Raw genomic sequence first — 17,627 nt, 5'->3', positions numbered from 1 at the left:
GTCCAGAAATTCAAAGGAAGGAAAAGATAAACTTTCTGATTTTAGAGTCCAAGAAAAGAAATCACTCTTTGAAACTTTACCAGAATTATAAAGCCCTTTCTTCATTTTTTTGAAAAGGGATACTGCATCTTACACACATGTAAAGAAGAACGTCACCCATTTTCTACTTACAGGTAGTAGGAGTAAGAATAGTAGCTCCTCCTGGCAAGCAAATCACAGACAGTGGAAAAAGAGAAGCAATGGTGAATGAAAAGCGTGACTCTGTCACATTCAATAAAGCAGAAAAATGTGCGTTAAAAAAATAAAATAAAACCAAACTCATGTTTCTTCAGTTAGCAGTTCCGCTTGCTCCATGCATTGATTAGACTTCCTTTGCCATGCAATTAAACACATACAAGCAATACAAAAATGAGTTCTGAAAAGAGATCACTTGAAAAAATAACATGCTGATATTTTATTTACTGCCCCCCCATGGAAGAATTAAATGGATTGTGTCTTCTCAACATGCAGTTAAGCATAATATGATCCATTACCATCTAGATGTTATGACAAATGGAACAGCTGTGTATAGAACTTGTGCACTATGTAAGTTTTTTACTTTTTAACTATAAAACCTAAACATCTAAAGTTTTGTATTTTGTACATAGAATGAGACCTATGTTTATGGAAATAGCTACTGTTTATTTTTTTTAATTCCCAAAGGTACAGGGGTGTATACATATGTTATATAAACATACATATGCACACATATGTGTACATATAAACCATACACTATATATACACACACACACACATCCATAAACATTTTTAGAGTAGATGCATGTGAACACATTCACACACACAAATGTTTACTGTATTGAAACATAATTTTAACATTTTGGTGTTTGGAAATGTTAATGTATTCATGCTGAGCATTTTAAAATATCATATATAGAGAAATATATGAACCAATGAAGAAATGGCATAAGTCTGGAAATATTTCAATGGCGATTAAATTAAAAAAAAAAATGACACTGCTTTTTGAAAGATGCAATATCCCTTTCCTTAGCCTAACCACTTACTTTTATATAACTCCAATTGTACTTTTATTCAACTGAATCTCAATTCATTCTTTAACAAAACAACCAGAAAAACACAACCCCCACCCCTTTCAATACGTGAAGTAATAAGAGAGAGAGCTGCTTACCCACTCATATTTTTCCCAGCAAGGGATAGAATCATATTTGAGAAAAATGGAGGATTCCAATAACATTTCATACGCTAGGAAACTAAATAGATCCATTCTTTCATCATTTTCTTTGGAATGATTTTTATGGTAAAAGGGATACTACAATATGAATTTATTGGCAACATATGCTGAAAATGATCAGAATTTTTTTAAACATTCAATTTCCTTAAAAAAAAAAGTATGATTCCATGTGTGTATGTATACATGTATGGAAGTCATGTTTAGAGCTGTTTTTAACTTGTCCAAAACAAATTAGCTAACCTTGTCATATATCACTTTATTTTCTGAAGTTTTTATATAATCATCATGAATATACCTAAAAGACCCCTTATAAAACCCACAACTAAATTATCTGGGAGAAGGGAAAAGAAAAGTAAGCCCTATCTACCATTCTGCTGAGTAGAAAAACAAATAGATTATAATTATGAAAAATGTTCAAGCATTAGAGACTCATTAAATAGGCCAACTTTTCTAACCTATTTTAAATATGGACCAGAAAAAAGTTCATCTGTGGTTTGTGTCGTTGGGTCACTGACAAAATATTATGCCTAACATATGATTGCCTTGAAAGATTAGAGATTTGCCACAAAGAAAAATTGTTGTTATTGAAAGCATGTGTAGTGACAGCATTACCTTACTGTTCTAAGAAATTTTTATTTCAAATAAATTTTTTCTTAAAAGGAAGGGCCAGGATAAGGTAGGCTGTCAATATAAAATGTAAAGGAATATTAACAGTTTTCAAATTCCACAAAATAGCTTAGTTTAGTTAAATCTATCCCAGGTAGAAATGACTAATGATATGTAATTGGAAGCCACTCCAATATGCTCCTTTATCAGACATAAGGTGACTACATGGAGCTTAATGATGAAGCAAGGTTGTAATTAGCTGATGAGCTAGCAATAGTTAGCCCGAACTAGAAACAGCATGATTAGTACAAGGGTATAGGTGAGAATCTTATTGGCCTTCATTTCCAAATTTGTATCACTAAGAGACTAGCCAATTTTGTTTCTTGTTTCATGTAGAATGTAATTCTCATATACAAAGGTAGACAACAGAGAAAAGGGAGAGCACTATCGGAGAAAGCACATATGTAGCTAACTAACACAAAACACTATAAGCATACCTAATGTTTCTAATGCAGACGCTTCTTCTCCAAGTTATATATCTCCAGGGTGTCATTGTAAAGAGGCAATAAATTAAAAAAACTAATGGAACCATCAAAAACATGTAGCATGACTCTTAGCTACAACTTCAATGTTTTATTTCACTTATTTAATAATAAAAATACACTATTTTTCAAGTGAACATATGCAACATTTACAACTAGTAGATTTTTCCATTAAGAAATTCATAAATCAGAAAACAATGCTGCACAGAAACACTTTTAAGACAGACAGCTGGGCCTTTTGAAAGACAAACTGGTTGGTGCAGCATATCCTAAATATACAGACTTGGAGACATAGTGGTAGAGATTAATAGAATACATCAGCTATATTAATTAGAGGATAGTATTTCTTTGAAATACTGATAAAATGATTATGGAATGTGACAAAAGATTGACAATTTTCAACCATGGAAAAGTGTGCATCTTGATATAGATATTTAAAAAAGTAGCATTTTTTCAAATTAATTTCCTAAAGAGTTGTTGAAATTTGAACAATATCTTTTTAAAACTCCAGAAGATGGCGATATTGGTTGATGTCTTACAAAGAATCTTGAATGCTGAGAAAAATAGTAATCAAAAAAAAAGCCCTGAGTTTCATTTTTTTTAATAATGAGGTTTATACACAGTGAAGATATTATAATACAGAAATTGACTACATAATAACCAAATTTTCTCTGATCTAGATTTTTAGTCAAAGTGAACATATAAAATGCAGTTGGTAAAAACATATCATGATATAGCAGAAAGCATCAAGAGCTTTAAACCAGCACATTAGGGTAAATTAAATAAATTTTTTAAAATGGATAACATATTTAATGATATCCTAAGCATTCTTGTATTTCAATAACTTGAAAATTTAATTTAATTTGGAAAATTCAAAATATAGTAGAGAAATATACATCCAACAATGAATTGCAAAGAATTAGTTACTTTAAAATATGAGAAATAAACTGAAGAGCTCAATATATTTTGAAAAACTAAGTTATTCTTGATGATGGCCTACACTGAAACATCCTGTAAGGAAAAATTTGTGGAAATTATTGGCATATATAGTAAGATAGTGGGACAAGACACCATTAAAAGGTCTTACCTTTTTTTGACAATTAATATGACAACTAGGAGGAGTAGGATGAATACCAAAATCCCAGCACTGATTCCTGCTATTTTCACTACTCGATCTGTTTGCTTGGCTGGATCTGGAATCACCTCCGGCTCTTCTGTTGCTGCTGCTAAATAATTTTTTTTAAATAAGGAAGTTATTGAAAGCACATTATTATTATTACAGAAATGAAAATCTTCAGAAACAATTCACCCTCCCCAAAGCAAATCTATTTTGTTTATATAAAAATAGAGAAATATAAACGTGAATGAGCTCAAAAAGTTGGAAAACTGACAATTCAGGTTACATATAAGGCCAATTTTTCAACAAGAATGATGCTAAACATCAGAAAGGATATCCAGATAAAGTGATAGAATTTGTTTTTTTTTTTTTTTTTTTGCATCTGAAACTGTTCTGGGTTGTCCTGTTTGATCATAAAGGGAAAGATAAAATTTTTGTTTGACAATTTAATGGCTTTAAGAGATACGATAAATAATTTGTTGGACAGAAGGGACAACAACAAAAATAAGAACATTAAATATCTTAATTTTTAATTAAAAACCAATAGGAGACAAAGGCTACAAAATAGAATTCTGAGAAAGCAGAAGGTTTAAATATATTTTATAGTCTTTCTACTTTAAAAAATACAATAAAATGATTGGCTGCGATAAGCTATCAAGATGTAGTGTGTCTTGTGCTGGAAAGACAAAAAAGCAAAACAGAATGGGGAAAACAAAAGGTGTGCTCAAATTTAACTAAAACCTACCATTATCAAGTACCATCATCATAATGTAAACCAGCTCTACACCCCAATAGTTACTGCAGACAAATCCTGATTTTAGTATAAATGGGAACAAGCTCAAATGATGTGTGTGTGTGTGTTATTTAAGTGTGTGTGTGTGTGTGTGTGTGTGTGTGTGTGTATGCATACATTTTATATAAAATGTTATTTAGATTAGATTTTTAAAAAAGAGAAGCAGAAATGAAGCATACTGAATCCTAGCTTTGGCTATTTCATTTTGAAAGTAGGAGGATCTACACACAGTAATGACTGTGTGTAGATGTGATTTCAAAGTACCAATGAGAAACCAACCATCCTTCTCATTCAACAAAGTGTGAATTGGCTTCATTTTATGTGGTTTCAGCCACTTGACCTCAAGCATTTCCTTATGATGAAATATGGACCATGTTTACTTCAGTGAAATCTTCAGTTTGTCATGGTGGCGCAAAGGAAAGACTACTGTATATGAATCAACCTTAGTCTGAGGCTCATTTTTCTGCTATCAATTTGAATGACCTTAGACATGTCATATTTCCTTTCTGTGTCACAATTTCTTCACCTGTAAAAGATTCTTTAAGTCTAATAGTCTATGATTGTAAGTAAAATTTCTGATGCAGAGTCTAGGTCTTATACATCTTGAAGTCCCTCTCAAAAATATGCTCAGTGTCTTGTTTAATGCAATTGCTCAGAAAACTGAGGGAAACAGAGTAGTCACTTGCCCAAGGTCATACAGCTAGTAAATCTCTAAGTCTGAATTTGAACTAAGGTCTTCCTAATTTCTGGTTCAGCATTCTATGCTATTAGTCTTGGCTCAGATACTAATTAAAATTATATCTTCTTCAGTAATATTCAGGATAAATCTTTCATTTTAGCATTAAACATTTGGGAGGTAAGAGATGTGATCTCCCCCCCCCACCCCCAAAGGAGATCTCCTATGGAGAATTATATATTTCTGGTGGCTCAAAAAAAATTCTTTCTAGGTGATGCTTATTTTTTTGGTTACTTTTGCACTGCATTCTATTAAGAACTAAAGTTAGTTTATAGGAAATTCTTGGAAGTTTACAAAAATATGGTGTTTAATATGAAGCAATCTTTAGAACTGCTGAAGTTTAAGCAGAAGTATATGGCATTTACTTTGACCTTTTATGCATGAAGGTAGATACCAAATATGTTCATATGTGTGTATGCACATACACATTATAAAATGTGATTAAATGAGCATGTGGCAACTATAAAATGGGTAGTCAATAAATCATATTTGTGTGAAATAATGGTAAATTATATAAAATTCAAAGGAAGAAGAATATACACTTAGAATTTTGTTCAACATATTTAAGAAGCACTTATCCCAAGGCAAAGAAAACACAAGAATAAAATCATGAACGTAGGCAGGAATATCACATGGAGACCAGATTAGAGGACAAGACCTGTGAGTTTTCTTGGCACAAGGAAGTCTTTAAGTACAATTCAGAAAAAAAAAAAAAAGTCTTGAACTCAAGTTTTATTGATTTGGAGGACAGTTCTTTCTTTCCTCTTTTTTTTTTTTCTTGCTGAGGCAATTGGGGTTAAGTGACTTGCTCAGGGTCACATAGCTAGGAAGTGTTAAGTATCTGAAGCCAGATTTGAACTCAGGTTTTCCTGACTTCAGTGCTGGTGCTCTGTCCACTGCACCACCTAGTTGCTCCAGAGGCTGGTTCTTTCTATCTATTTGTCCACACTGTCTCTCTGCAGATATCTGATTAATATTGCTTTGAGAGATGTGACTGACATAATGAGGATGCCTTTCATAAGTTCTGTGTGCGTTTGTTTCTGTGTGTGTGAGAAAAACAGTTAAAGTAAAGTCTGATTTTCAGTTAAGGTCTAATGTTAAGTGAAATAACAAGCGGATTAATATTGTGCACTACTTAATTTTCTGTTCCCAAGATTGATTGTCACCTCAAACCTTTGGTTTTCAATTCGACTCTGTAACTTGCTGAGTTTTTCCATTTACTCTGATCTTTCCTGATTTTCTCCCCCAGTATTTATTGTACTCATTCTTATTGAAACTTCTCAGTCTATACCTTATTTACTTGTGTTCCTGTTGTGTCATCTCAGCAGGATGTAAATTCCTTTAGAAAAGGAACTGTATTTTTTTTTTTCCATCTTTGCAATTTAAACTTATATCTGGTATAATAGGAAATCTAGTCCATTTAATGGCCTTTTGTAATGTTCTTTGTTGTTTTTTTTGGGGGGGGAGGGGGGGAAGGGGGAGGGTTCTCTGGAAGCAGCCTTCTTTTCAGCTCAATAATCCCCACAAGAGTAGCCAGGGGTTAAAGTCTAAATCCTTTATTATCTCCTTCAAAGTCTTGTCTCCTTGCCTGGGGCTTCAGCCAGCTTTCTTAGAGGCTTTCTGGAGCCTTGGTTTCAGTGGAGAAGTGGAGGAGGCCAGCCCTGCCACCAAGGTGGTGTAAGATAGGATGAATGAATCTGAGTCCAAGAGCTTGTGCTTCAGTCTCCAGTCTGCTTGTCTTCTCTGCCTCTTTCTGAATGAACCTGGTTGAGTCTCCTAGCTTATATGACCTACACTGAGTATAAACCAATCATTATATCACTAGGAAACCATTATTTGTTGTAAGATTAAATCAATCATACTGAATTTAGAGAACTATTAATTATCATGCTAAACTAGATAACCATTGTCTCATCAATTCCACTGAATTAGCACCTTGTAAGAATCTTTGTTTCAAGTTCAGAGTTCTGGCCCATAACAGCCTTTGAAATGCTAAAATTTGTGTTACTGGTTCTTAACACCTGAATGATTACCCTTGGTAATCATAGTATAAGCTTCCGTATTTGTTTCTCAGTTAAATGATCTTCTTAACATCTAAAAATCAAATGATCAGCAGTCATTTATTAGGACAAAAATGAGAGTCCCATTGTTCAAGAAGTTTAAATTGCACTGGGGAAGATAACAATACACATATAAAAATACATAATATATGAGGTAATTTGTGTGTGTGTGTGTGTGTGTGTGTGTGTGTGTGTGTATGTGTCTGTGTGTGTAGGGAGATGGTAAATCAATTCAAGTATTAACTGCTGGGTGGATGAGGAAAATGGGGTCACAGCAAGGAAGCTGGGTCATGCAGTAAAGTGGAAGAATAAATCTATAGCCAAACTCTGAAAGATTTTAAATGCTTGTCAGAGAAGTTGGTATTTTATCTTAGAGACAATAGATAGCCACTGTAGTTTTTTAAGCAGGGAGATAACATGGTAAGACCTATGCTTTGCAAATGTCACTTTAGAAGAATGGAATAAAAAGAGAGAGAGACTTGAAGCTGAAAGATCATTTAGAAGGATATTGTGATAATCTAAATAAAAAGTGATAAGGCCACTACCTTAGTAATAGAGAGAAGCTAACATACATAAGAAATGTTGTGGCAACTGAACACACAAGACTTGTGAATATTAGCTAAAGAGCAAATAAAAATATTCCTCAAAAGTGTACCTAACACTTGATAATTTTAGATCTTGACATATGTGTATAAATGTATTTTTTGAGTCCTTGTCCACCACAAATCTATTAAAGGGATTAAATTTCCTCTTTATAACATGTCACTTAAATGTAGATTTATTAGTGGGAACAAAGGCAGTAAGAACAAATATTACTTTTCTGTCTTTTTGATCGAGATAAAGTTATTGGCAGTGACTATACTCCAGAGCCCTCCCCATAACTTATGCGCAAGTACTAAGACAATGTAGATCTCTCTTTCTGCTAATACTTTTCTTTATGCTATAAATCTTTACTTTCTTATCATCTAAAAAGTATTCTCAGATTCCTTAGTTCTCCAATTTTGCCAAGATCCATTTAACTCTGGACAATGATAAATATCTAAACTAGTATATCACTTTTATTGAGCAAACTTCTGAAAGTTATTTTAATACAATATTTAACTTACATCATAAATTTTACAATATAGGGATTTAGGTGTATATTTAAAAATATAAATTTTAAATAATACCTAATGTTCTTTAAATTAATTTTATTTCTTGAAGAAATGGAGTACAATTTCATAAAAGTTAAAGCAATATTCAAGAATAATTCATTGAGATTCTTGTATAAATAATGTAATGATCACTTATGGTACCATATCTTTAATTTTTATATTGAAGTCCTATTTTAATGTACCACTGTAATATAAAGGTGGCTCCAGCATCTTGAAGGTTTTGTGAGGACATCATAAAACTCTGACTAGTTATAAACATTGAACTAGAAAAGCTTTGGATGAGAGTCTAAAAAATGGATTTCAACTTTTTCATATACGTACTAGCCTAAGTATGGGAAGATTCATCACTTAGAAAGGTAGTCGTGTGTGTGTGTGTGTGTGTGTGTGTGTGTGTGTGTGTATACTTTTACTGTGTTTACCACATACAAATATGAGAAGCTCATGAAATCATCTATTTGAAGGAGTACCCATCTGAATTTACTTCAATTTAACAAGTATTCATTAAGCTCCTGTAACATTTCATGATGAAATGAGAGCCCTGGAGAAATAGTAGGTCTGCTTCCAGCTCACCCCCAGTAGCCGTCTTTGAGAAAGAAAAGTCAACAGCTATTTTACCATTAGACCTGATGAGCCTTTTTATATGTTTGCCTTGAAATCTTACATACATGTTATCTCTACCATTAAAATAGGAACTTATGAGATCAAGGATTACTTTCTATTTGTATCCCCACTGACAGCTAAATACTATATTAGAAAAAGCAAAAGGATTGGAAATCAGGAAGATCTGATCTCCAAATATAGCCTTAGTAACTAGCTGTGTGATCCTGGGCAAGAAATCACTTAACTCAGTTCTTTCAATTGTAAAATACCACCTAGCTGCCAGAATCTAGGGTAAGGATCAAATGAGACAACATCTGTAAAGCACTTAGCATAGGGCCTGAAACATAGCTGTTGTTCAATCATTTTAGTCTAGATGCACTTAACTATACAATGCCCAATGGGGAAACAAAAAGGAATAACAATCCACAAGGAAATCCCAAAGGAATCGGGGGAATACTATAGATACAAAATTTGCCATAATACAATGTAGAATGTGGAAAGTCATAACCATCACAAGGAAAAAGTTTGGGAATTCCAAAGATTTTTTTGGAACAAAGATGAGCACCGAAAACATGATGTTCGAACTAGTCCGGGAAAGACCGGTATTACTTCATAAGTTAATTAAGCATTAAGCAGAAATGAAGTGTCAATGTAGAAAACATCCCAAATAAAGGGAACAGTGTGATTTAAAGAGGTGCTAGTTCTTTTCTTCTCAAAATAGATGTTCAAAAATTTTACTTTATATAAAGTCCTAATTCATGATGCATCTTTTTATATCAAATGGCAAACACATGGTACAGTGGGTGGATTATTAGACTTGGAATTAAGAAGATTTCAGTTCAAGTGTGGATCATAACATAGCATTTCCACTGTTTTTGTTACTGTTTAATTGCATTTTGTTTTCTTTTTTTTGTCATTCTCTACCAGGTCATACCCCCTAATCAGGAGTTTCTTGGGTTTATCTTTCTTCTTCCGGTATACTACCTCACTTAATGAGTTCATCAGCTTCCTTTGAAATGACCAATTCTATATTAATGTTTTTCAAATCTTCCTACCCCACCTTAGCCTTTCTACTGACTTCCAATCTCACATCTCCAACTGCCATTCATACACCTTGAAGTGGAAGTCCAGTAGATATCTTAAATTCAGTATGTTCAAAACAGAACACTTATTTTCCCCTACCCCCCCTTCTTCCAAACTTCCCTATTACTATAGAGAATATTATTGTCTTCTTAGTCACTCAGGCTTCAAACACAGGAGTCATCCTCAAATTCTTACTACCTCTCACCAACCATATCCAATCTGCTATCACAGCCTGCAGATTTTACCTTTGTAAAATTTTTTCCATTCTACACTCTGACACTGCCACTACTCCAGGACAAACCCTCATCACCTCATATCTGAATTGTATATACAATTGTTTACAATAAAATATATTCTATTTAATTATTTTAACAGCCTGCTGGTGAGATCTGCCTGTCTCAAGTCTCTCCCCACTCCAATCTTTCCTTCATTCATACTCTAAATAGATTTTCCTAAAGTACAGGTCCAATCAAATCAGCTCCCTACTCAAATTCCAGTAGCTTGCTATTGCCTTCAGGATCAAATTTAAAGTGTAGTTTGATATTCAAAGCCCTTCAAAATCTAGCCCTCTCCTAGTCTTCTAGTTATTTATATTTTACCCCTCAACATATATTCTGATCCAGTGAAATGGTCTTTTTGGCTAGTCCACAGACAAAACATCCTTCACTTTCGGCTCTCAGCATTCTCTCTTTATTACCCATTCCTGGAATGCTCATACTCTTCTGCTTTGTCTTTCTGGTTTCCTTAAAGTTGCAACTAAAATTCTATTTATTATTGGAAGCCTTCCCAAATGCATGTTAATTCTAGTACTTTCCACCTGTTAATTATTTCTTAATTATCTTTTAATTATTTACAAATTGTCTCTTCCATTATTAGATTGTAAGCTGCTTGAAGACAAGGACTCTCTTTTGCCTCTTTCTACATCCCTATTACTTAGTACAAAACTTGGCACATAGCAGGCATCTAATAAGTATTTATTGATTGATATATCCTCTTATGGTTGGCTTTGTACATATCTGTCTGTATGTTATCTCTCCCTGTAAGATTGTAAAACTGTAAGATTCTAGATGCTAGGGAAGGTCTTTTGCCTTTTTTTTTTGAATCTCCAATACTTAACTATACTCAATAAATGTTTATTGTTTTACTATATGTAATGTTTTATTATACTCAATAAATGTTTCAACTCTGGGGCAGAGTAAGTATAAAGTCAGAGAGGTTAGAGATAGAATGTTTATATGAGAAGTGCAAGTGGCTCAGTATTGCTAGAGTATGGAGTATTTAGAGAGAACAAAGTATAGACAGACTGAAAATGTAGGGAGAAAAAAAACTTCAAAGAACTTGAAAAGTTAGACAGAGGATTTTATATTTGATCCTTGAGGTAATAAAAATAAAAATTACATCATTTATATAGTGCTTAAACATTTGCAAAGTTGCAATTAAAATAATAGCACGTATTATTATTATATTTATTAGTACCAGCATTTTACAGATGAGGAAATAGAGGCAGACAAATATTAACTAATCTGTCCTAAGTCATGGAACAAACAAATACCATAATTGAATATGAACTCAATCCTTTCTGATTCTAGGTATAGCATTCTGTCCATCCATAGTGCTAATTAATGAGCAACCTACTAACTATTCCTAATAGGGAGCCACTGAGGTTTATTGAATGGGGAAGTGAAATGGTCAGACCTTTGCTTTACTTTGGCAGCTAAGTGGATTGGAATGGAAAGAGACCTGAATCAGGGAGATCAGAAAGTTGGCTACTAGAACAGTTTAAGAATAAGGTTATATATACTTTAACATACTTAAATGTCAAGTATTCCATTCAAGGGGCGCGGGGGTGGGGGGGGGGGGGGTGGAGGAGAGGAGGGGAAAATTTGGAGAAAATTTGGAACAGAAGGTTTTGCAAAGGTCATTGATCAAAAATTACCCATGCATATATCTTTTAAATAAAAAGATATATATATATATATATATATATATATATATATATATATATATAATAAAAATAAATTTAAAAAAGAGTAAGTTTATGTGCTCATGCATCAAGGTATTGGGTATATGAGAGTAAATAAAGGATAAATATGAGAGATGTTGTAAAAACAGAAGTGATTAAAATTAGCAATAGATTGGACATGTAGGGTCATGCCAGTGAAGAGCAGAATAGAAATCATATCAAAGGTGCCATTTTGGATTGCAAAATGTAAGAATAAGAGAATACACCTACTAAACTGCCTGCATTAACTAGAACTCATTAAATGGAGTCCAGAAAGCATACAGACTCTATCCTATAATCAGTTAATAATTCTATTTTACTACTTATATGAATTGTATGAAATGTCAGGATTACAATCTGTTATTATGGCCACCGTTCTCTTTAGATTCCATTTTTTAGCCCTTCCTAGCTTGTCCCATCATATTCTATTCCCACTCAGGTAATATTGCTGTCATCTCATTTTTGTGTATGATTTTTCCTCTGTTCTATGAAATTGCCTTAAATTCTGCTTATCCTGTGAAAGTTTTCCATGAAAAAGTAAAAATCTGGAGTTAAATCCTACACACAAAACACAGGCAGAGGGAGAGAGAAGGAGGGAAGGAGACAGAGAGGAAGGGAAAAGGGTAGGGAGAAAGAAGAAAGGAGGGAAGAAGGGAAGGAGAGAAGGAGGAAGGGAGGGAAAGAGGCAGGGAAGTGTCAATTTCTAATCAAATTTTATCTGAATTGTTTGATCTGCATTTTAACCAGATCTGGGATGAGCTCACCAGATAATTCTCATAATTTAGTCTCTTTCTACTCATGTTTCTTAAAAACAAACAAACAAACAAACAAACAAACAAAGGAGACAGCTTTATGCTTGAGGTTCAAAGCTACTTAATGATAAAAGTAAAACAAAAGTTGCCTAATCTTTTAATCATGTAATATTCTGACTCATCTGAACCCATTCAAATAATTCTTTAAAAGAATTGTGTAGACTTTTGGGCAAATATTATCCCAGCTCATCCCCATGCTTTTCAGCCACCAAAGTCTATTCTAAGTTTAAGACCATACTGTCATTTTCATTTTAACAGATGATGGTACCAATATAGAATTAGGTTGCCATGGCACCAGCAAGCCATGATCTTATGTATTTTCTTGTTTACCCAGCAAATTATCAAGAAGAAAATATGAAGAGTAGGCCTCTAATGTATTAAATGTTTTTAGAAAAATGATTCAAGTTGTACTCTAAGTAAGAATAAATAACCAAATTTCGTGATGAGTCCCAGGATTAGAATAAAAATTAAAACAATCTTTGATCTTTCTTATGCAAGCAAAATATTTTCTAATTCATTCATAGGGCTCAGTGAATAAAAAAAGATAAAAAGAAATGTAAATGCTGACTTTTCATGCTAAGATACCATATTATATTAATTTGATTTTTCAGTACAATGAGCATCATTCTTGAACTCTATGGAATAAACTCAGCATTTCTATAGGAATTTGTTAGACTTTTTAAACAATTGTAATTTGATTATCTCAAACTATTTTCCAAAACCCCATCAAATGACAGGAGTTATCATTCTTTGTCTTTTCTATATACAAACTTATCTGGCTACAATGATTTACATAAAATGTCCTTTCCTTATGAGGCCAAGGTTTGCTTACCTTCATTATTCTTATATATATTCTTAATACATTCATATTCTGGTCTCTGATTTAGATAGACTCTTTGTTTTTAGTTTTAGTATTTCAAAGTTATTTATGCTGCACTCAATTCTTAAAGAACTTTATTCAGCTATGAAACTTGGACTTCCTCTTTGGAAGAAAAATAAATAAATACATTTAAATAAAGACAAAACCCATGAACTTTGTAGGTGAGAAAATTCCATTAATATCTCCCTGCATAAAGAAGATAAATATTGTACAGCCAATTCTGTGGGAAAATATCATTAAGGAATCATTCTATGTATGTGCTTATCAACATTTACTTTTAATATTTTCCAAGATTTTACAATAAAAATACACATATATATTGAGACAGCAGGAGCAAAAGGAGGGAAAAGCCTCATATTATTTTATTATTCTTACAAATATTCCAATTCTACTTCTTTTACTTTATAGAGATTTATTTTTCTATATATTTCTCATATAGCAATAATTCTTGTGTATCTCGTGACCTCATCACCAACACTATCTTCCATTTACCTAAATGCATAAAACTTTGTGGGTGAATCCTTGCAGCAAAATATTCACAGTTATTAGACTACGTCACTATACGGAACAGACACATAAAGGATGTAAGAGTAACAAAGGCAATGTATAGTACAGAGTCCTGTACTGAACATGGAATTATCCTCTATTCAACAAAAGCAAGCCCCCAAGGCAAGATTGCTACCATAAGACTTAATGTCAATATATTAGAGGGCTCAAAGCAGGAAGAATTATTACTAACTTGGAGGGAAAGCTGAGTCAACACATGGCTGACAACAGTAGAGCAGAAAAGGAGTAGATAATTTTCAGATAGTATAGAGCACTGCATTTACTCATGTGAACATGTAAAAATATCAAGATTGGCTTGATAAAAAAGATGGGGAAAATTCAGAAGATACTAAGAAAAAGAGAGAGAGAAAAAGCAAAGAAGGAAAAAGGAAAAGGAGGAATGAAGAAGGAGTAAGGGGAGCAGAGGAAGGAGGGAGAATGAATAATAGGGTTTATCAGCAGAATGGTTCATTTGTTTCTAAGAAGACAGTGTTTAACTTAATCAGAAGAAAAATGGAATCAAAATTTATTGAAATGCAGCATGCCTGGCTCAGTAAGAAGGCAGATGAAAATTAAGTTTTGTGTAATAGTAATAATTTGACATACTTTTATGATGTACTGTTGGCTATCTGGCACCAAAGACTTATAATGCATCTCAACTGTTCAGTGCTGACAGAACTATATTGAATAGTGATAAGGATATGATCCTGGAGACATGGGCTTAACAATTCCATTGTATTCTCCTCAGATGGTCATCAGTCAATGCTGAAGACTGACTGAACACTTCAAATTGGAGTCAATTCCTCTCTACCAGAACCTCCAAATGAAGAAGAGGTTTTAATGCCATTAGTTTCCTTTCACATGACAAAAAGGCGGTTCTGATTCTATTCCACCTGAGATTTACAAGACTAAAGGTCTACTGCTCATATAAGTTGAAATTTTCCAGATTATATAGCAAAAGAAGGTTATCTCCCAGAAGTTCAAGGACTCCTCCATTGTTCATCTTTATAAATGTAAAGAAAATAGATTGACCTTTGACAATCATAGGGGAAATGTGTGTGTGTGTGGTTCTTTTAGTCATTTCTGACAAAATTCTTGTCAGTCTTCTTTAATAGATTATTTCTTCATCTGGAACATGATCATCCTTCTGAGAGTCAGTGTGGCGTCAAAAAGGCCTGAGGAACAGTCAATATGGTGTTTGCTACCTGACGCCTACAGGAGAAATGCCAGGGACACAAGTCTAAAACACAAGGTTCATTAATCTGACCAAAGTCTTAGTAGTTGCAGTAAATTATGACAATTTAGGTGCTTTGAGAAGTTTATCAGTCATTTCATGAAAACATGCTTGTATAGGTGCCAGATGATAGATGTACTTCCCAGGCAGCAATGGAATGAAACAGGACTTTGCTTGCTCCCATGATTTTAAGCAAGATGTTTTCAGCAATATTGTCAGATGACTTCAAAGAAGATGAAAATGGAATCAAGGTCAGCTACTGCACTGATGGTAAACAATGTAACTTGAAAAGGCTACAAGCCAAGACTAAAGTGGAAGAAGAGTTGGTACATTGTTGCCCCTTCCCTGCCCCCAGATAATTATGCACTCAATGCAGCCACCAAAGCTGAGATGCACCAAAGTATGGATTGATTCTCTGCTGCTTGTACTAATTTTGGCCTACCAACACCAAGAAAACACAGATTCTGTACCAGCCAGCATCACACCATCCATATTTAGACCCATTCATTATAACCCATTATTAAGGGACCCCGAAACTAAAACTCCTTGAAGGAGAAAATCTCCTTCAACTCTTGCCTCAATAAGGGACCCCACCCTAGGGAAACAAGATAACAGTTTCATTCTGTTATCTAGGTGGGGTTGGTTCAGTCCAGAGCTAAAAGAATTCCAACCCTATTCAATTAAAGGAACTCATTCAATTCTATTCAAATTCAGCCAAAACTCCTATCATAAAAGAGCTGATCTAAAATCCTCTCTTTACAGAGGTTCTAAACATGCTATGTTATGCCAAGGAGGCCTCTGCCCACTGGAATAATATTCTTTTTCAGTGTTATCCTCTCTTTACCTTCACCTATTTCCCTAATGAGACTTTATGCCTCTTTGTTGGGATTTCTGACCTTACTTCCCAATGCCTTTAATAAACCTCTTTTATCAATCTAAGTTTTTGGGTTTGTAAATTCCTTTACAGAGAGCCTCTGTGCTGCCAGAAGGGGGTTCCCCAAAACTCCCTATCTTTGCGCCAAATCCCAAGGGGGTGTACAGGAACCAAACCTCTCCATTTGGTTCCCTGAACTCTGAACCTGCCACTAGACTATATCATTTAACTCTAATCACCAGAAACTCTTATCTCATTTGGATTCCTTAAATCTAGACCTTATCATTTGGTTCCCTGAAAGGGAACCCCAAAACCTAAACCTTATCCAGACTACCGACCAAACTGAAGATGTACTAGTTGTTGTGCTGACCTCATTGTTGTATGCCTGTGAAATTTGAATAGTATACCAGCAACATGCCAGGAAATGAAATCTTTTGTATTTGAACTGTCTTAGGAAGATTATGAAGACTCCCTGGTATTATACATTGAGGTCCTTTCTCAAGCTAAACTGCCAAACACTCACAGTGTATTGCAGAAAGTACAATTCCAATGGACTATCCATGTTGTTTAATTGCATATAGTTTTTTTTTTTTATTATTTTTTATTTTTCATGGACTATTCATGGAGAAAGACTATTTCATGGAGAACTCATGTAATTCAAGTGCTCATGTGGAGGTCAGAAGAAGTGATCCAAAGACTCAAAGTCTCTCTAAAGAACTTTGGAAGACATCACATGATGTGGGAAACATTGGCAAAGGACTTCCCAGCAGTCTTTTTTTTTTTTTTTTTAATAACAGCTTTTTCTTTTCAAAATATATGCAAAGATAGTTTTCAATATTCATCCTTGCAAAACCTTCTGTTAAAAATTCTCTCTCCATTGCTTTCCCCTACTCCTTCTCCTAGTGTAATGCTGGAGAAACTGAGGCAAGATAGAGATGAGAGAATATTTAATAATTTATTTAAAAGGGAGAGATTTACTGGGACCAAATGGATCTATGGTTTGGTCCCAGGGCTGAATGAGACTATCATCTCCAAGAATCCAGCAAACAATTCAAGTTCTCAATGACATATATACCCGTGGCTCACACGCAGAGGGTAGACTGAGATAGGGGCAGAGTCAGGATGCTAAGAGTGGGAATGGGATTCTGACAGGGTGGGGGGAAGGCATCAGAGATGACATAATGGGGGGAGGCACCCCAAAGATGGGGAGAGGCATCTTGATAAAATGGTATTTGATATTCTGATAGATTGAGATGGGGAGAGGCATTCTGATATTCTAAAATATAAGATCTTTTACCCTTATCAAATATTCTGATGATTAAGAGGGAGGGATGGTTTT

At 34.0% G+C, this 17,627-nt stretch overlaps 1 protein-coding gene across 9 annotated transcripts in view; it reads right to left on the bottom strand.

The window, feature by feature from the left end:
* Nucleotides 1-17,627, bottom strand: part of PTPRK (protein tyrosine phosphatase receptor type K) — a 721,856-nt gene that overhangs the window by 53,904 nt on the left and 650,325 nt on the right. For 5 of the 9 annotated variants that reach the window (XM_031964287.1, XM_031964289.1, XM_031964291.1 and 2 more), the window contains one exon: nucleotides 3,485-3,623. In XM_031964287.1, the coding sequence (XP_031820147.1) occupies nucleotides 3,485-3,623 (139 nt within the window). Of the gene's footprint in view, nucleotides 1-171; nucleotides 202-3,484; nucleotides 3,624-17,627 lie in introns of all 9 variants that reach the window. The other 4 variants (XM_031964293.1, XM_031964294.1, XM_031964288.1 and 1 more) reach the window with 2 other exon arrangements.

This window comes from Sarcophilus harrisii, chromosome 4, assembly GCF_902635505.1.
Source record: "Sarcophilus harrisii chromosome 4, mSarHar1.11, whole genome shotgun sequence".
Taxonomy (NCBI): Eukaryota; Metazoa; Chordata; class Mammalia; order Dasyuromorphia; family Dasyuridae; genus Sarcophilus; species Sarcophilus harrisii.
This window is presented reverse-complemented; position numbering and strand designations above follow the sequence as displayed.